Here is a 16,891-nt window from a genome sequence, read left to right on the forward strand (position 1 = left end):
CCGTTATAGCAATTCATTAAAACATTCCTAGCCATCCCTGCTGCCTGGCCATTCAGCAGTGCTGGATTCAGAGGTTCTGCCAAACTGCAAAACTATCCAGAACAGTTTGGATTCCACGGCTGGGATCAGCTGAACCTCAACCCAGCATCAATTTATTGTCTGGACTAAGTTTCAGCTTGTTCGCCCCATATCCCATTTTATTACTGTCTTAGACACTGATTCAGTAGTTCCACTGTCTCCTTTGGATTTTGTTAAATATTTTAAACTTTTTTCTTTAAGAAGTGTTCATATTATAAATGAGCATATGCATTGTATAAATACAGTTGCATGTTTTTTTAAAGAATGGTAATAATGAAAAAGACAGTATTGAAAAGTATGGAAAGCAACACCAAGTCCTTCCTCAAAACTGCGTTTGAGGGAAGTACTGGGTTTTTTCCCCTCCGCCCAGTTGCCTACCCATTTTGCCACTGCCTCAGCACGTAATATTGGGTAACAAAGAGAAGCTCCCCCGGTAACGATTAAGAAAGAAAGAGTGGACAAGACACAACCAGAGGTGTAAGTATCCAAAAATGAATTTATTAATTATCAGTATAGCTCAAAACATATGTGTAAAGTGACTGAGTACATGAATAGCTGTAATAAATACTCCTAAAATTCATACAAAATCTGATATCCTTCTCTATCAAACTGCAAAGAACAAATTTTGTGAATTCAAACGACAAGACACTAATATAACAAATAATATAACACACTAATATAACAAATCTCTGTGAATTCAAATGAGACACTAATATAATATACTAATGGGATATTCAGTATAGGATATTGGACCTATATTGAAGCCCCTGATGAAGTATATATGAAACAAGCGGTTTAAATAGCTAGCACCCTGTTGGAATGGGGGCATATGGGTTTTCTTCCCATGCCCCTGAGATTCCAGTCCAGCTGAAAGAAAAGAAGAACAAAAAGCATTATTGCTTATAGACTGTACCGAAATCAGCTGTATGTAACTTTGTTTGGTGGTTGTCCATCCAAGCGGTCCGTCTATGGCACACCTAAAAGGAAAAGAGAATCACCATCCTCATAGTAATGGACTTGATAACACTTTTGTATGGCCAATGATTTTTTTTATTATTCTGTTTTTCTGTTTTTATTTAGTTTTACAAATAATAATATAATATATACAATTCACATATCAAACAGGTAACAGTACATTAGAACATATAAAAACGTAAGCCTATATGAACCATACATCAAATAAACCAATTTCTGTATATATTAAAACTACTTTCAATACAATAAGGATGTTGAAATATAGTTTGATCCTATATTTTTATTAGAACGAAAAGTTACTCATGCAGATATACTGAATATTTTTAGCTAAGTTACTCACTGAGTTAAAGCTATGTAAAAAAAAGTTTTTTAGGGGGTTGTAAGTTATTTTCAGTTACGTACTCTAAAAATGGAAACCATTTTGCCATAAAATCAATTTCTTTTGGGAAGTGTTCTGCTTGATATATTCTATCATGGATTTTCTCTTGTATATAGTGATCCCAAATTTTTGCCATCCAGCTATCGACTGATGGTATTTTTGGCGATTTCCAATGCGCAGCTATTAATGTTTTGGCAGCCACTAATAAATTATTAATTAGTTCTTTTCTGATTTGGGGGATTTCAATTGATTCCCATGGCCAGTGATTTCTGAATGTTGAATATGTACTTTGAATATGTTGTTGTTTAGCTCCATATGATAATGACTATATTTATAGCAATGGTATCAGATTTTGTATAATTTTTAGGAGTATTTATCACAGCTATTCACTTTACACATATACTTTGAGCTATACTGATAATTCATAAATTCATTTTTGAATACGTATATATCTGGTTGTGGCTTGTCCACTGGATGCCTAAAGCAACTGAAAAAAAGTCATTACAGGTGCCTAGTCATATAGTTCAAAATGTATCACATATATTATCACAGTAATCCTTTATATATATATATATATATATATATATATATATATATATATATATATATATATATATATATATATATATATATATATAAAGGATTACTGTGTGTGTGTCTATACACACACACACACACACACATATATACATATATACATATATACATATATATATATATATATATATATATATATAAAGGATTACTGTGTGTGTGTCTATACACATACACACACACACACACACACACAGACACACAGACACACACACACAGACACACACAGATATAAAGACAAGTGTCCTGACTGACTCATCAACACCCAGCCCCACCTCCTGGACCTAGAAACATGAAATTTGGGGAGAACATTCCTTTCATGATGTAAACACCCACTAAGAAGAAATGTTAAGAAATTCACCCCCTAAGGGGATAAAAAGAGGTCAAATGTGTTGTCCCATGGGGATACAGCGTCCTTCTGTGGTTGGCAGGCTACTGGCTTCTTGCACCCCCGGCCACTGCCAGCTTGACCACTCTTCCCTGATTGGGCCAGCCTTTCAAGGTCATTTGCATATGTGGGCTGATTGGGGCTCACAACATTCCACACCTCCCCCCCCCCAGACGGTTGGAACACAGGGGTCATTTGTGTATGTGGTCTGATTGGTCCTTGCCCCTCACATTCTAAACAGTATGTATGCAGTTGCTATTGGGAGTAATTTAATGTGTCCTGAGGTAAAATGTACCTCCCAGTCTTCCCCTCAAAGTTCACTAGGGTTGTTCTCCGGCCGTGAAAGCCTTCGACAATACATCTTCACTAGGGTTGGCAACTCAAAACAAAAACCCACAAACCAAAAATTGTTACGTACCCAAAAGTATTATAACTGGATTTAAGGTAGTTAAATACCGTAGCAAAGCATGGATATAAAGCTAGTAGCTCTATAAAATAGACCAGCATTATTATCTCCAGTATTGCAGGGTATGGCAGTACAAGCAAGGAGATTGTTTAATATTGCTACTGAGTTTATCAGATGCTTGTATAAATGTTTGTTATATTTTGGACCACCATAGGCTTTCTAAATTTCAGGAATTGCCACAACGTTTTAAATATACATGGTCATCTAGATAATTATTTTAGTTTTAGAAATGCCTCAGGATATAACTATAGCCTTTTTAGAACTAGTGGAAACATTTTCTACATTACTAGAACATTTATGTACTGATTAAACGTTTTAGACAAGATCAGACTATACACAGACAGTAGATTAGTATGGGAGATTCTAGCCTTTTAATTTGTATTATGTAGTCTTGAAACCAGCGTTTTTGTTTAAAGGTTACTTATACTGAGTTCTTCCTTTTTTTGTTTCATAGAATTGTAGTTAATGGCTACCCAAAGGAAGAATTGAAGCTTTGTTGCAACTCGGTCATTGCTGGCTTTTAAAAAATGTAATCACCATAAAATATGCAAATATTCAGTGTGGGTAGCATAACTTACTTATTTAGCAATTTATATCCTATTTTTCCTAAAGCACTTTATAACATTTTCCCCTCTTTCATTTTATCTTTCTACTGGTCCGATGAGTTTGGTTAAGCTGAGAACGAGTTACCCAAGGTTACCCATGGCAACGTGGGATTTCAACCTTGGTTTCTTAGATCCTAAACCAACACTAACCACTGTACCATGCTGAGTCTCTATCGAAAGACTCCTTCTGGAGGTCAGTTTTAATCATGGATAACCTCTGAATGGGTGCCCTGAAAGGTGGCATTTGCCAGCACTGTCAAATCTTGGTGGTATGAAGAATGTTATTTAAAGGCCATAGTATTTGTTTACAAAAGCAATGAAGAAATGAGAGATTTTATTGTCACAAGTTTTCCATCTTAATTTAATCCACTATATACACACCATGCTGTACTTCAGTTCCTCCACTGCTTTTTTCCTCCTTGGTTCATACTTACATTTCCTCAGTCCCGTTACTTATTCCTTCCTGTGAGCTGTGCTTGTCCTTTCTCTCATCCAGTTCTGTGTCATTCTGACATTTTTCTATGGTTGTTCTTGTTTTTCTTGTGCCACGGTGCTCCTGCTGCTCTCCTACACAAGGCCATAGAAGGAAATTTATATATGCCTCTTTTCCCAGATAACAGCAGTGGGCAGGTATTGGAGTCAACTCTGTAATCATAACAGCGAATCACAATGAAAATAATAGATGCACAAATCAAGATGGGGTTTTTTTTAGTCCATTTTATATCCAGAAAAGACAGAGATCCAGAATAGAGGAGATGCCATCTGGAAGCTTCTTACAGGAATACTTCTTACGGTACATGTATCTGCAAAAAGTGGAATTAGAAAAAGACTTCTCAGGAAGGCACCTGACTAAAAGAAAAACCTATGATAATTCTAGAGATCTGCATTGTCTAGAATATATGTCCTGGTGGGAGAAGGGTTTTGCCTTGCACATCACTTATAGGGAAAAATTATGAGATGGAACCTTAGCTTTCTTACCCAAGCCAATTAAGAAAATGTGTGTTGGATACACGCAGTTCTTCCAAACAGGAGTTCCCAAATATGATGGGGCTAGGTACATGCTAGTATTATTTGTTCATAGAAACCACTATCACACATTAAGTGACAGTTAAATAACACTTCACCTTCAGAACAAATTAAATTAGGACTCCTTATCTGATTTAAGTTGTTAGGATTCCAACAAGTATTGATGAAATAGGAAATAGAATTTCCACACAGTTTTAACCTTTTTTACCTCAAATTCTTCATAGTACTTCATAAGAATCTGTTTAAATTTGCTAAAGTACTGTGGAGATAAAGCATGTATTTTTCATTCCAAAATACTGACATCAAACCTTTAGATTGTGTACTGTGATTCTATAAAGAAGTACACTTCTGTAGGGCTGACATTTATTTTTGTTCATAGGTAACTATGCCATTGTGTCCACTTTCAGTAAATATACCCTACCTAAAGCTGTCCAGAGCTGAAGTAGGTTGACAAAACAGCCTTTCCCTTGCTCATCCGATTTAACACAAGCCCTCTGATGTTTTGTGTGTAATCAACTTTCTCCCTGAAGTAGTCGTGAGGTTTGGGGAGGAATTGGTTAGCTTTAGGGGAAAGTTATTGCCTCCAAACATGAGCCCAGTTCAATCCCATGCCATTCCACTGGGAGTAGATATGTACAACTTCTAGGAATTTTAAAGCAATTAAAAGGAAAAATAAGAAATGAGAGCTGAAATGCATACAATATTTTTTCTTCAAACCTAATTTTTTTCTGCTTTAACATGAAACACATAGAGTATAGTACAGTTTTATGATAGCATATTCATGAAATTTAAACGTATAAAGCCTTTGCTTTCTACAAAACAAAATATGCTAGATAAACAGAATTCATGATTTTCAAATGCAAGCCCCACTGTATCGTCCCTCTTATAAATTAACATCTGTTAATCAAAGTGTAAGTAACAAGCAAAAACCTTTGTTTTTTGCTTGAACAGGACATTTCTTTCTATTGTAGGAATGTGCATTTCAGGAGATAAGTTTTGCAATCATTGATTGCAGTCCTCTGTTGAATTATAAATGCCACTGAAATTGGCAAGTTTATGTGAAAATTAAGCATAGCAGTGAAGCGTTGCCCAGTTTCTGAAACGAGTCATGCAGGGGTTCTACAAACACTTTCCCACAAACACTACAGTGTGGTGCCTACATATTGCTGAGTATACTGGGTCATATTTTAGACGATACATTTGGTTCATCCTGGAACTTTGGCCACATCTGTTAGTCTTGATTGCTATGCACCAAAAAGCTTTACCTGGATTTCAGTAAAGCTTTTGATAAGGTTCCTCATGACATTCTAATGGGTAAACTGGAAGACTGCGGACTGGACTATAGGATAGGATAGGGAACTGGTTAGAGGACGGCACCCAAAGAATGGTGGTCAGTGGTGTTTCATCAGATTGGAGGGAGGTGTCCAGTGGGGTGCCACAGGGCTCGGTTTTGGGCCCAGTACTTTTCAATATTTTTATCAATGATCTGGATGAAGGGGTAAACAAGCTACTCATTAAATTTGCTGATGATACCAAATTGGGAGGAGTGGCAAGCACCCAAGAAGATAGAGTTAAAATTCAACAAGACGTGAATACTCTGAAGAAGTGGGAGGTTGTCAGTAGGATGCAATTCAACATAGATAAGTGCACAGTAGAGATGGGCATGAACCTAAATATGAACCCAAGTTTGGCATGAACCGGGCCAGTTCATGGTTCATGAGCCGACACTTCATCAATGCCCATTTCTGATGAACCGCCACAAACTTTAGGCTGGTTCGCTTGGTTCAGTTTTTGGTTCATCACTGCAGACTGCCTGGCGCTGATCAATCAGTTTCCTAGGCAACAGGGGATGGGCTTTCTGCAGACCTTCTGCTGACCCAGGAGTGACGATTTGCTGACCCAGAAGTGGCGTTTTCATGAACCAGACGAACTGGTTCATGAACCAGGGTTTGTGAAACGTGACTAACCACGAACCACACGGTTCGGTTTTTTCCCGGTTCGTGCCCATCTCTAGTGCACGGTATTACATCTGGGCCACAAAAATGTGAAGCACAAATACTGGATGGGGGATACACTTCTGGGTAGTAGTGTATGTGAAAACGATCTTGGGGTAAGCGTGGACTGTAAACTAAATATGAGCAGTCAGTGTGATGCAGTGGCAAAAAAGGCAAACTCAAGTCTTGGGTTGTATCGAAAGGGCCATTGCATTGAAATCGCAATAGATCATAGTCCCTCTCTATACTGCCTTGGTCAGGCTGCTCCTGGACTACTGTGTGCAGTTCCGGAAGCCTCACTTCAAAAAGGATGTGGACAAAATCGAGAGGGTGCAAAAGAGAGCGACGAGGATGATCAGGGGACTAGAGACTGAGGCCTACGAGGAAAGGCTGAGGGTCTTGGGAATGTTTAGTTTGGAGAAGAGGAGATTGAGGGGGGACATGATTGCTCTCTTTAAATATTTGAAAAACTGTCATTTGGAAGAGGGCAAGGAGCTGTTCCAGTTGGCAGCAGAGGATAGGACTCAAAGCAACAGGCTTAAATTACATGCAGAAAAGTAAGGACTGGATATTAGGAAAAACTTCTTCATGCTCAGAGTAGTTCAAAGGTAGAATCAGCTGCCTACGGAGGTGGTGAGTTCCGCTTCACTGGCAGTTTTCAAGAAGAGGCTAGATGAATATTTGTCAGGGATGCTTTAGGCTCATCCTGCATTGGGCAGGGGGTTGGACTAGAAGGTCTGTATGACCTCTTCCAACTCTATGATTCTGTGAGTTGAGATCACATCCTGAGGCATGTAGCACTCCTGCTGTTCAGTGGATGACAAGATCAGTAGTGGGCAGATGAGCTGTTTTTTAGGGAAATCTCTCCTCCATTACTCATCTTCTCATTTAATGATTAATATTTCTTGGGGTTCCCCCCCCTTTGTATCCTCTTTGGTTTCATTGAAGGAAAGCAAGCTGTATCCCAGATGCTCTTTCCCAGTCTCATCAAATCTCAGTAGCTAAGCACGGTCAGCCTGTCTTAGTACATGGATGGGAGACCACCAAGGAAGTCCAGGGTTGCTATACTACGGCAGTCAATGCAAACCACTGAAACTGAAAATCTGTCATCTTGAAAAACCCTATGGGGTCTCCATAAATTGGCTTTGACTTGACAGCACTTTACAAGAGCTGTTCTGACCATATCAAAGCTGATGATGGAACAGTCCACTCCATCTTACAGGAGTTTCTAAAGCACTAACAGCTGGGTAGCATAGTAATTTCTAATAACTGGCACTGGGTGGATCATCTCTGAGTAAAAGTGCTAGGTTTAGAGGTTTTTGGTCTACCATCCCCAGACAGCTCAAGAAATGCATTGCTATGCTCTGTAGGTCATTGGACCATCCTTTTCCAGTGGGAATATTCTCTGGCACTTCCACAGGTTTTTTCACTAGTATTCCCAGAGTGAACATTTGTAGAGCAGCAGTTGGGCCATCACCATTTCTTAGGCATTACAAAAATGATGCCTTTGCTTTTGCAGATAACAACCATTGGCAAGTTTGTTTTGCAGTAGGTCATTTAAAGTTCTGTGATGTGGGGCGAGGCCACTTCTTTTTCCACCAAGATGTCAGAGAGCTATAGTACACACATTTCCTGGGGCTAACCAAGAAAGGGAAGTTGGACATGCCATGAAATCCTCTTCCGTTTAAATAATATAACACAGGCAGGACACTTCTATATGGATACATGCTCCTACTAAGGGAGGGGGACAAAGCTTTTGTTTGTTGTGGGCTTATACCATAGAGCTATACTGGGGTGTACTGTGTGTATTAGGGGTGTGCAGTTCAGAATTTGGATTAAAATACCAAATTTTGGCTGATTTAGTAAAATCCAAGTATTCCAAATCCAGCCTGATCTCCCTTCCTAGTCTTGTTTACTTTTATAGTTCACTGTGCATCTGTCCCCGCCTATGCGGTCTGAATGAAAGAAGTGTGCAATACTGAGCACCTCATTGAGTAGTGATTTTGTTGTATTTATAATGACAGTGGATTTTATTATTTTTTTATATGTATGAACTGGGGTTGTTACTTGCTCTGAACCTGCTTGCAGGGAGAGTGGTCCCCCCAAATAGCCCCCAGATATTTCCTCCAAAGGAATAATGAAGAATGGGTGGGGCACCTTCTTTGGGGGGCCATAAAATTGGCCCCTAGGTTCCTATCTCTTCAACAAAGGAAGTATCATTTCACTACAGTTGGAAGTGTATGTGGTTTAGATTCGAAGTTCAGGGTAATTTGTTAAGCTGTCCTCCCAGATCTTGAGGTTTCCTGTCTGACCAGGAAATAAAGTTCTTTTAGGACTTGCTTGCTGAACTGGAAATGTAGTTAAAACCATTTACTGCCTACTGTCCTGTTGCTAAAGACAGGGTATTTCAGTACAAGTCCCAATATTCCTATTTTTTGGCTAATAAACTTTTTATATTAACCGTGCTTAATAATAACTGTGCTTATTTACATTTTTGTAGACAGATTAGTACCCCGCTCAGAGTGGCAAAAAAAGTCAGTGTTGTTGTTATCCCCACAATGCAGCTGGGCAGCTGGGGCTGATAGGAGTGGCTTACCCAAGACCACCTGCAGGAGTGGGATTCCAACCAGCAGCATGCTGATTCACAACATAACCACTTAACCATTATGCTACAACAGCTTCTATTTCTGAAGAATCATTTATCTTGATGGACTTTGAAAGTTTGCATAATCTGAAGCGTCTACTTTTTCACGTGCTGTGCTGAGTATAGTCACCACTCTTTCTGGAGGGAAAATGTAATAGTCAAAATTCCCATATTTGCTTCAGAGTGTACATAGTCTAGTGAACCATTTCACCAACGGTAGAGGCTCATTCCTGCTGCAACCACCTCTTGCTCTAAGCAGCAGCTTTCCTGCTGTGTTTGCCAGCGTGCGCTAAACATTAAGCTCCACTTTTAAGTTGTGAGACCAACCAATTTCATCTAATAATGAATTTTAAGAGTTCTAGTGTAAAAATATGAGATGAACCAACTAGAAGAGGGTGTTAGAAAATCATCACTATTATCCTACAGTCACTGGAAAGTATAGCCTATTTTACAGCTTTCAGATCTTAAAATTATCTCATGTTGTGACTTTAAAGCCTTTATTGATATTAATGTGTGTACTGTAAACTTAGTCATTCAGCTGAAGGCAAAACTCATAATGTACAAGAGAGACTAACTGGATTTGATTTTTCAATTGGACTACTTAAGAGTATAACTGTGTAGCTGTCTTAGAGTTTTTGTCTTGGAGGGAGATGTGATGTAGTTTTTTATTGGTGTTAGTTGGTGTAGGGTAACACTATTTATTACTCAGTCATAGTTGGCTTTTACAGTCTGATGAATGAAAGTCCACTGTGTAAGACTGCAGCTTTTTGTGTGCAAGAAAGAGGCATCTGTGTTATAACAAGAGGAGACGACCAATTTAAACAAATGCTGGAGTTTAAAAGGAACGACTTATTTTCTAGCTTGAGTAAATATTTATACAAATAAACTTTTCTTTTCAGTAGCTCATCAGGATTACTATCGCACTACCAGCTTGGCTGAGAATTCTGTTCCCCTTGCCCAGCAAGGCTGCACGTGGAGACAGGGAAGCGGATGAACACTTAAGACAAAACCTGTTTGTCTAAAAAGCAGAGTTAGAAAATTAGAAATAAAAAATAAAATAGTAGCCGAGGGTGGTTTTGCAGTAACCTATCAGGAATTCAAATAAGGAGCTATTAGTATGAAAATCATGAAGGAAATCAAGTGTATAAAGAAATTAAAGCAAGCGACAGCTTTTATTACAGCTGTTTTTCCTCTAATCAGCTTGTATATGAATTCATTAAAATGTGGCTTTTTCTGTGCTAACCTTTTGCTTTAGGCTGGTATGGTGAAAAGGGGAAAGGGGAGTCTTATCTTACTTTCCCCCCTCCTCCCCAGCGTTTCATGTGATGGGGTGAAATTAACTTTCCCCATCTCCACTTGCTCAGAATGAGTAGGCTTGTAATTGGCCTTTGTACAATATATAAAATAATGTAGGCTTACTTTATACTAAGTATTTAGTGGCATTTATTTCTCTCTTTTTTGAACGCATTTAAAAGCTTAAAATATTTTAGCAGAAGAATAATAGATATTAAGACAAAATTTAAAACTGACCAAATCACGAATACCGGAGAGAATAAGAACATCTTTATCTGCTGGTTTAGAAGTTGCATTTGCATCTTTCTCCAGGGAATTAAGGACAATACATGAGGGGCGTGGTGGTCTCTGTTATTTGTGTCCTCTCTGTTATGTCTCACTGGCTCTCATGATTTTGTTAATCATGAATCCTAAAGCTGTGTTTTATAAATTTTGAATCCTAAAACCATTCATGAAGGGAACCTGGTGTCTCCCTAAAGTCAAAGCTTAACTAACAGCTGAGATGGAAAGTTTAGTCCTGGAAGGGGGGGAAATTGTTCACTGATCTCTGCTGTGAGCAGCCAGGCAGGCATACTAACAGCAACCTCAGGTTTATTTTATTCCAGCTCTAGTTGTTGCAGATAAGCCATAGTTACAGCTTAGAAATACGTAAAACTTGGAACAGACTACCTACATTGACTTCAGTGTGGTTGCTGTGGGTTAAGACTGTGAATGGGAAGCACAGATAGCACTTGGGACCATGTTTTTATGGATGACTTACATTTTCCTTTCTCAATCAATCTTTTCTAGTGATGCCCTTTGTGCAAACTGTTTCACTTCAAGCCTGCTTACTCAAGTGATGTTTAATTTCTGTGGGGGTGTTGCTTATAAGAGAGAACTTGATCATGGAAAATACTGCCTTCATGTGTAGTAAGCACTTGTTCCTTAAAAGTTTATCTAGAACAATTTCATTTTCAGTAACAGAAAATATTTCAAACCTTTTGTAGGAAGGTTTCAGTATTCAATAATATAAAGACAAGTATCCTGACTGACTCATCAATGCCCAGCCCAAACCCCTGGACCTAGAAACGTGAAATTTGGGGTGGACGTTTCTTTTGTGATGTGGGGGCTCACTAAGAAGGGATTTTAAGAAATTCGCCCCCTAAGGGAGTAAAAAGGGGTAAAATGTGTTTTCCCACAGGGATACAGCTTCCCTGTGTGGCTGGGAGGTTCTCTCCCCCCCCCAACTGCCAACTCAGACTCCCTGACGTTATTTGCATATGCGGCCTTGATAGGTCATCATCCCAACATTCTAAAGAGTATATACTTGTTATTAGGAGTCACTGAATGTGTCCTGAGATAAAAATACACCTCCCAGTCTATGGTTGCCAATCTCCCTGTGGGGCCTGGCTTTCCTGTGTGGCTGGCAGGCTGATGGGTCAGCTGTGGAACTCTGTGTTCTGAGGTAAAAATTAGGTAAAGGAGATTGCAGACAGTTGAACAAAGACAGTACAAGACTCCTGAAAAGGGATTTTATATAAAAGTCGGCGTGGCAACTTAGTTTTTAAATGTTCATGGGGAGATGGTGCACAACCTTTCTAGGAGCCATTTCAATGCGAACCTTTCATATGAACGTGCCAAAGTGTCCACCACACCATCTTTCCCTCAGTCCAACTCCACACCTCTTGCAGCCTTCATCTCTTACTGTCCCCAAGAAGCCTCCTGGCAGACGTTGTGCAAGATATACCAATGCTAAAAGGAGGAAGCAACTTAGAGATGCAGGAAAGAAATATGCACATCATACTTCTGTGGTGCACTGAGTAGCAGTGGCCAAGTACCAGTAAGTCCTGAGTCCAAGGGAAAGGTGACCATCCCTGCAGGCCTGGGCACAGCAGTGATGACCCTAGCAGACCTAACAGCCACGATATACCCTGATATCGCCACTATCAGAGAGTAGTCCATGGACAGGCTGTGTAATCATGCCATTCTGACCCCTAAGAACGATAAGGCTGCCATTATTAATGAAACACAACTCCCTCGAAGGGGCAAAAATGGAATACAGATCTGTGGACTCAGTGGTGCAAATGGATGATGCGGTCCACTACCCTGTGGAGTTCCTCAACATGCTCAATCCTCCTGGCTTCCCAGCCCACAAGCTTCTCCTCAAAGTGGGGGCTCCAGTGATGTTAGTCCAGAACCGCAGCTCACCCAAACTCTGCAATGGCACCAGACTATGAGTGAAAGCCCTCCACAGGAACATCATTGAAGACACATTGTTCATCAGCAGTGCTTGGGGGGAGTCGGTGTTCATACCATGCATACCATTCATATCATCAGATAATCTCTGAGTTCAAGAGACTGTAGTTCCCCCTGAAGGTCTGCTTTGCTATGACGATCAACAAGTCCCAGGGGCAGATACTGAAGGTGGCAAGAATTGACTTGAGGGAGGACTGCTTCTCACATGGGCAGTACTATGTGGCCTGCTCTAGAGTGAGCTCACCCAGCAGCCTGGTGATCCTGAGGGAAAAATCACCAATGAGGTCTACAAAGAGGTCCTTCAGTAGGAAAAAAAAAGTTGTACGTATTTTTCACTTTATTTCTTGTACTACAGTCTTTTCCTTTTAAAAATCTTTTCAATAAATGTTAATTTCGAAATTCACTTTATCAGTTTTCAGCATCAACATGCTTCGCTTTATTCAAACACCTTTGTGAAGCTCAGGTACTATGCTATTATACTACAAAACCAACTCAACCCCGCCCCCTACCAAAAAACATTACATTCGCATAAATATTGTAACTGAATTTAAAGTAGTTAAATACCCTAGCAAAGCACGGGCATCAAGCTAGTATTCAATAATAGAAAATATTTCAAACCTTTTGTGGGAATACTTACACTGCTCTCAATTTATGATTGTAGCTTGCATAGATTGGTTGCTATGACAAGTAATTTTTGTGATAAAAATGTGAAATATGTTTGAAAATGCTTGCATGTTCTTCATATCTATACATTTCTTACGACTACTGACAAACTTATTCTGAGCAAGTCCAATTATTGTGCTGATGTCTGTGACTTGAAAGTCTGCATTCCAGAGACCTGCAAATCTTTGCCTAACTGTAGGGTAGGGTGCATTCTGAGGGTGCTTACTGAAAAGCAAGTTCTGTTCAACTAAGTAAAGTTATACTCTGGAGTAAATGTGTTTAGCATGGCGCTGTTGGTTAGCAAGGGTAGTTTTGATTGTGTTCAACTTAAATTTATTATGCTTGGGGAGGGGTATTTACTAAAGTATTAAAACTGATACTTTGCTCCAAATTGTGCAGACATCAACCTCAAATAATTATCCTTCTCTTTTATTGACATTGTCAATATAAGTTTAAAATATCTGTTAAGAAACTATCAGATGTGATCCATCTGTATTTTTTTTATGAATTGTCAAGGTCTTTTTTACAATTCTTATAATGCTGCTTTAGACTCAAGAAAGGATTTATGACTGAGCCTTTAAAACGGAAATAATGTCATAATAATGTACTCTGAGACTGTTGTGAATCTACTCAATTACATAAACTACAAGAGGAAGAACAGTAAACATGTAAAGAGTGCAGGCTTTGGTATGGGACAGTATATCGCTAAACAAATGACAACAACAACACTAGGTCAACTGGTGTGTATATTACATTATTTTGCTTTCTCATCTGGATTTCTTTTTGTGTGTGTGTGTATGTGGTTATGGAAAACAAGATCAATTTCCTATTAATACTCATTTCCTTTTTTATCTAACCTTATTTGTATCAATCCCCTCCCCTCTCTTCACATATGTCTGTGGTATGCATGCATTTAGTTACAATTATTAATTCGGATCATGAGAAGTAGTTTAGAAGTGTTTGGGAGGAGAAGCCGTTGGAATAGTTTTGCAGAACATGCACATAATTGGGACTTCTTACACGCTACTGAAGTGTACGTGTTTTCATATATACTAAAAATGTTAAATGTTAACCTGTGTTTATTTCTGTAGGTGCTGGACAGTTTGCTAGCACAATATGGTACAGTGGAGAATTGCGAGCAAGGTAACACTCAGAACTCAAAGCATTTTAGTTTTTTAAGAGGAGTAAACAGAAAGGAAAGAGTAATTTTCTTTTCTCTTCCAGTGAACACTGACACAGAGACTGCAGTAGTAAATGTAACATATGCCAATAAAGACCAGGCCAGGCAGTAAGTACTAATCTAGCTTAATTTAGCGTTTGCTTCAAAATACTGTTTTTAATGGTTTTATTAAAACTTGATTTAGTTGCCAGAGATAGTCTTCTGCTGTTCTTCTCAGTCTGCTGTATCATTTGCTTACGGCCTTATTGCTTACTGCCTTACTGCCTTATTTTTGCTTACTGCCTTGCTTACTGCCTTATTACTGCCTTAGAAATTGTTTTAGCTTTTGTACAATTCACACAGTAAGTGTCTCAAACTCCAGGTTTCCACTTAAACTTCCTGCAATTGTTATAGTCATTGTAAGTGTTATATTTGTTATGTTTATTAACTGTTGAAAAAACTCAAAAAAATATTTTTTTAAAAATCTTTTACCAGAATAATTGGTGCTGTGGTGCTTTAACTGTAGCTATTAAATGTTAACCCAAACAAGTTGTTATGAGGTTTGAGTCAGGGTTCAAGCTCTGGTAGTGCCTATTTCCACTGAAGTGGAGCAGGCACTGAGAACACTTCTGAGTGTACCCTTGCTTTTTAAATACGCACATGGTATGTGAAGAGGGTGCTCTTTACTGATCGTCAGAGTCATAGACAGTCTCTGGTGTGTAAGGCAATAAATAGCTAAAGCTTTCTATGGAAAATCAACTGATTGATGTCCAGATGCTAATAATATGGATGCCGCAGCTTTGGTGTAATGTGTAATGCCCTGTAGTAGTCCATTCTCAAGATTACAAACAAAAATTGCTAAATTTGAACAAGAGATCGCAAAAAACTAAAAATGTTGAAAAGGTACTATTGGTCAGCATTGAAGTGTATGGTTTCTCACATGACATTGGATTAAAAAGTACCCCAAGGCTTCAGACTTGACAGAGACAACTGAAGAGTCTGAATGTATATGATGGGCATTAGAGTAGCCCTTTCCTCCCATCCTGCCTAACTCTGTAGATTAGCTGATCATCATTAGTCTTGCCTAGATGGAGCTACTCAGCCACATACAATGTCCAGCTGTGGCCATGTTCTGAGCAAGCATCAGGTGAAGAAAAAAGCTGGGGAGAGATAAGTATCATTAGTTCATGGCACAACCCAAAAAGGGGAAATGTCCTCCAACCAAGGGAAAAAAGAAACACATAAGGACTCTAAACAGAAGACAAGCAACCGCAATAGATTTTTGTAGATAAATTATATATATTCATAAAAATTGTGTAACAATATGGACATGAGCCAGTTTGGTGTACTGGTTAAGAGCGGCAGGACTGGAAAACTGGGTTTGATTCCCCAGTCCTCCACTTAAAGCCAGCTAGGTGACCTTGGGTCAGTCCCGGCCCTTTCAGAGCTCTCTCAGCCCCACCCACCTCACAGGGTGATTGTTGTGAGGATGATAATAATACATTTTGTAAACTACTCTGAGTGTGGCATTAAGTTATCCTGAAGAGTGGTATATAAGCACAAGGTGGTGTTGGTGGTTATATCAGAATAATTAATGTGTACAAAACAAAACCACCCAATACAATTATAAAATAAATAATAAACTTAACATCATATAAACAATGAACAAGGCATTTATACATAGAAATAGAGAACAACAAAAATAATATAAATATCAACATTGTACAAAAAAGCTGAGGTCCTGGGCATGACTCGTTTCAAATCTGTCTCTTCCTCCTCCCAGTTGTAAAATGTATATAGAAGATAAATTCTTCAGGACCCAATGGGGAATGTCCTGAGGTGAGAATATGTAAAAACAGTCTCTATCCTTGAGACCTTTGCACTAAGTGCAAACAAAGACCACTCAAGAACAGATACTACTTGCAGGATCCCTAAGTCATGTAGCTGATATCTTATGATCAGCAGTATCAGAAGCATTAGGATGCAGTTTGAGCCTGCTGATCTCATGGTTATACACAAGCTGAATTCTAGACTGACAAAGGACTGGAATCTGATTGAATGTAGATGTGCCTGAAGGACAGCTACTCCCCTTCAATCTTTTCTGAAAAGGGAAGGTTGGAAATGAGACAGTAGCTGGGCTCGGTTTGATCATCTAACATGTGGATGATGGGTAGTAGGTTGGGAACATGTTTGTCTAAGTCCTTGTGGAGGTAATGCCACTGGTCAGTATTAAACTAAGCCAGGCATCCACTGATTTGACTTGTTAAAGATAGGCAACTACTTTTTGTCATTCTGGATTTTTTTTAACGCACACAAAACTTTTAGGGATTACTAGTAGTTCTTCAGTAACGCTGTCATTTGTTACCTCTAGCTTAGATATATAAACTTTTCA

General features: G+C 38.9%; 1 protein-coding gene across 2 annotated transcripts in view; it reads left to right on the forward strand.

Moving 5' to 3' along the window:
- Positions 1 to 16,891, forward strand: part of IGF2BP3 (insulin like growth factor 2 mRNA binding protein 3) — a 104,084-nt gene that overhangs the window by 43,498 nt on the left and 43,695 nt on the right. For both annotated transcript variants that reach the window (XM_054991815.1, XM_054991816.1), the window contains exons 4-5: positions 14,432 to 14,483; positions 14,565 to 14,628. In XM_054991815.1, coding sequence (XP_054847790.1) covers positions 14,432 to 14,483; positions 14,565 to 14,628 — 116 coding nt within the window. The remainder of the gene's footprint in view (positions 1 to 14,431; positions 14,484 to 14,564; positions 14,629 to 16,891) is intronic.

The sequence above is a fragment of the Eublepharis macularius genome, chromosome 11 (assembly GCF_028583425.1).
Source record: "Eublepharis macularius isolate TG4126 chromosome 11, MPM_Emac_v1.0, whole genome shotgun sequence".
Taxonomy (NCBI): Eukaryota; Metazoa; Chordata; class Lepidosauria; order Squamata; family Eublepharidae; genus Eublepharis; species Eublepharis macularius.